The sequence below is a fragment of the Antrostomus carolinensis genome, unplaced genomic scaffold, assembly GCF_000700745.2.
Source record: "Antrostomus carolinensis isolate BGI_N321 unplaced genomic scaffold, ASM70074v2 scaffold55261, whole genome shotgun sequence".
Taxonomy (NCBI): domain Eukaryota; kingdom Metazoa; phylum Chordata; class Aves; order Caprimulgiformes; family Caprimulgidae; genus Antrostomus; species Antrostomus carolinensis.
The window spans coordinates 7,368-9,572 of record NW_010293141.1 but is presented as its reverse complement, the minus strand read 5'-3'; the positions used below and the strand labels follow the sequence as shown (position 1 = coordinate 9,572).

Below are 2,205 nucleotides of genomic sequence, written 5' to 3'. Positions count from 1 at the left end.
CACATGCAAGGTCCTCAAACTTAGCTCAGGTTAATGCTTCCTTTCAGTGGTCAAATGCTAAGCAAACAAACACATTAGCAAAGGAAGCAACTACTCAGCAATAAAGCAATCAACAGAAGAAGTGATGTCAGAATCCATATTTAAGATTCACATTAACAAGGGCAAATGCAACTATGACAGAAATGATGACTACATTCAACAAGATGAGGTAACAAACAGGAAAACAAGTTCAAACACAAGATAAGCCTAAATCTAAACAAGAATGGAATCATGTAGAGGAAAGGGAAGAGCACAGATACAAATAGCACAAAATCTACTCAAAAGTTTAAGCACAGAGGGATGTTAAAATGATAAATAATGGCTTTGCATTTATATAGCACCATCCATCCAAACAAGACAAAGCGCTTTACAAATATTAATGAACTGAGCCACAGTGTCTTCAAAGGTATACAAATATTCAATTTGAAGTGTGGTGTAACAGTACTCTAAAGAACACTACTGACATCTTAATTGGTTCTTTCCCATGCAGGCATTCCCCTATGAAACATCACAAGTATCCTTGTTCTAACCTATTTAAATATTCCATGACACATGCTACACTTTTATACTCTAGAAGAAAGAAGACTCAAGAGGTATATAATCAGTGTCTGGAAATACTTATACACTAACAATGGAATGACAGAAAATTACTCCTATTCTCAAATGTCAGAATGCAGGAATGGTCTACATTTCTAAGAAAAAGCATGTTTAACCAGATATTGCAGCAAAAGCTTTCCATGGTTAAGTAGCAGCAGCACTAGAAAAAAAAAAAAAAACACTATCAAGGAATAATTCTGACATTAGCACTGCTCATATTCAGAATAACTTTACTTAAAATAATTACATCCTAACAATTCTATATGAAATTAGAGGATTCAGCCTGTACCTTCTGGCCCATCTATCATTCTGCAGTATTAGAATCACTCTGAAGAGAAAAAAAAGCAGGAAGAGACAAGACAATGAGCCTTACCCTCTGAGCTTTTGCAAGTTCTTCTTTCAATCTTTCATAGCCCTTTTCTCTTACTTCCAGTACAGACGGGCTTCGTAAGTGAGATAAACTGTCTGTACTCAACCCAAAAATATCTTCATTTCCTTCAGCAACATCTGCTACTGTAGCACCCTGCAAAAACTCTCTCTCTGCATTATTGCTCTCCTTTCTGGAATTACTGTGACTGAATGACCCACCCTGGGGTCCAGAGGTAGAACAAAGCGCTGCGTCGGTAACATTGATGCTGTAAAGAGAGTGATATTTTTTTTTTAATTTACATAATACATTAGGAAACATTTTAGAAATGGCAGCAGCGGTATTGAACGTACCATTACAGACACAATTTAATAGTACAACATTGTAAGTAATATATAAAAACATTGTAAGTAATATTTAAAATTATTGTAAGTAATATTTAAAATTATTGTAAGTAATATTTAAAATTATATCTTTGGTAAAGCAAGCAGTATAAACTGCTTGTTGTTTGATGCAACAAACATCAGCAATTGACATAAAAAGACACACAGAACTTACCTGACAGCTGATGCTTCTCCACAATTCAGTTGTCTGGGAGATGAATAAACAGGCTGTGTGGGAAGGTCAGAAACATTTAACGCGTTGGGTTGGATTGGTGTGGAGGACACAACAGAAGGATGTGGTCGGTAGATAACACTGGGTGAGGTAGTTTGTTCCTGAGTCCCTGGCTCATTTACTCCAAGAAGATCTGGTGTAGTAGGCGAAGCGAGGTTCACTTCATGAAAGCCTTCCAAGGGGTCACTGGCCATAATAAAAGCCTCATCATATGAAACCCTGAATTAAATAACCACATTATCAGAAAGCAAACAGGAAATATTTAATTATATCTGAAAACTATTTGAATTTAGAAAACACTCAGAGAAATACGTTCTGAATACTACATGATACAATGGAAACTGTATCTTGTAGAAATATCAACTTCAACCACAAAAAATGTCTTTTCCACACATTGGACTATTGAGTCTAGAAGATCTAATAGCAGACTCTGCATCTAAATATGGTGATGAAATCAAGAACAGGCTCTATATCATAAAATTAATTCACCTTTAATGCAGCCCAGAACTGTTTTGTATCAAAACACAAATACATTGCATTCATAGAAGAGGGGGAACCTGGGAAACAGTAAGGAGAAAAAAAAAACA

General features: G+C 35.6%; 1 protein-coding gene across 1 annotated transcript; it reads right to left on the bottom strand.

Annotated features, from left to right (window-relative positions):
* Positions 1-940: 940 nt before the first annotated feature.
* On the bottom strand, positions 941-1,834 carry LOC104532063 (rab-3A-interacting protein-like). Its single transcript, XM_010177157.1, has 2 exons — positions 1,562-1,834; positions 941-1,271 (listed from the first exon to the last, which is right to left on the bottom strand). Exons 1-2 carry the CDS (start codon positions 1,810-1,812, stop codon positions 941-943), a joined length of 582 nt encoding a protein of 193 aa, XP_010175459.1. The 5' UTR covers positions 1,813-1,834.
* Positions 1,835-2,205: the final 371 nt, after the last annotated feature.

Coding starts and splice junctions, on each gene's coding strand:
- LOC104532063 (XM_010177157.1), bottom strand. CDS start 1,812: ATGGCCAGTGACCCCTTGGAAGGCTTTCATGAAGTGAACCTCGCTTCG. Junction 1,272..1,561: donor GGAGAAGCATCAGCTGTCAG/GTAAGTTCTGTG, acceptor CTCTCTTTACAG/CATCAATGTTACCGACGCAG.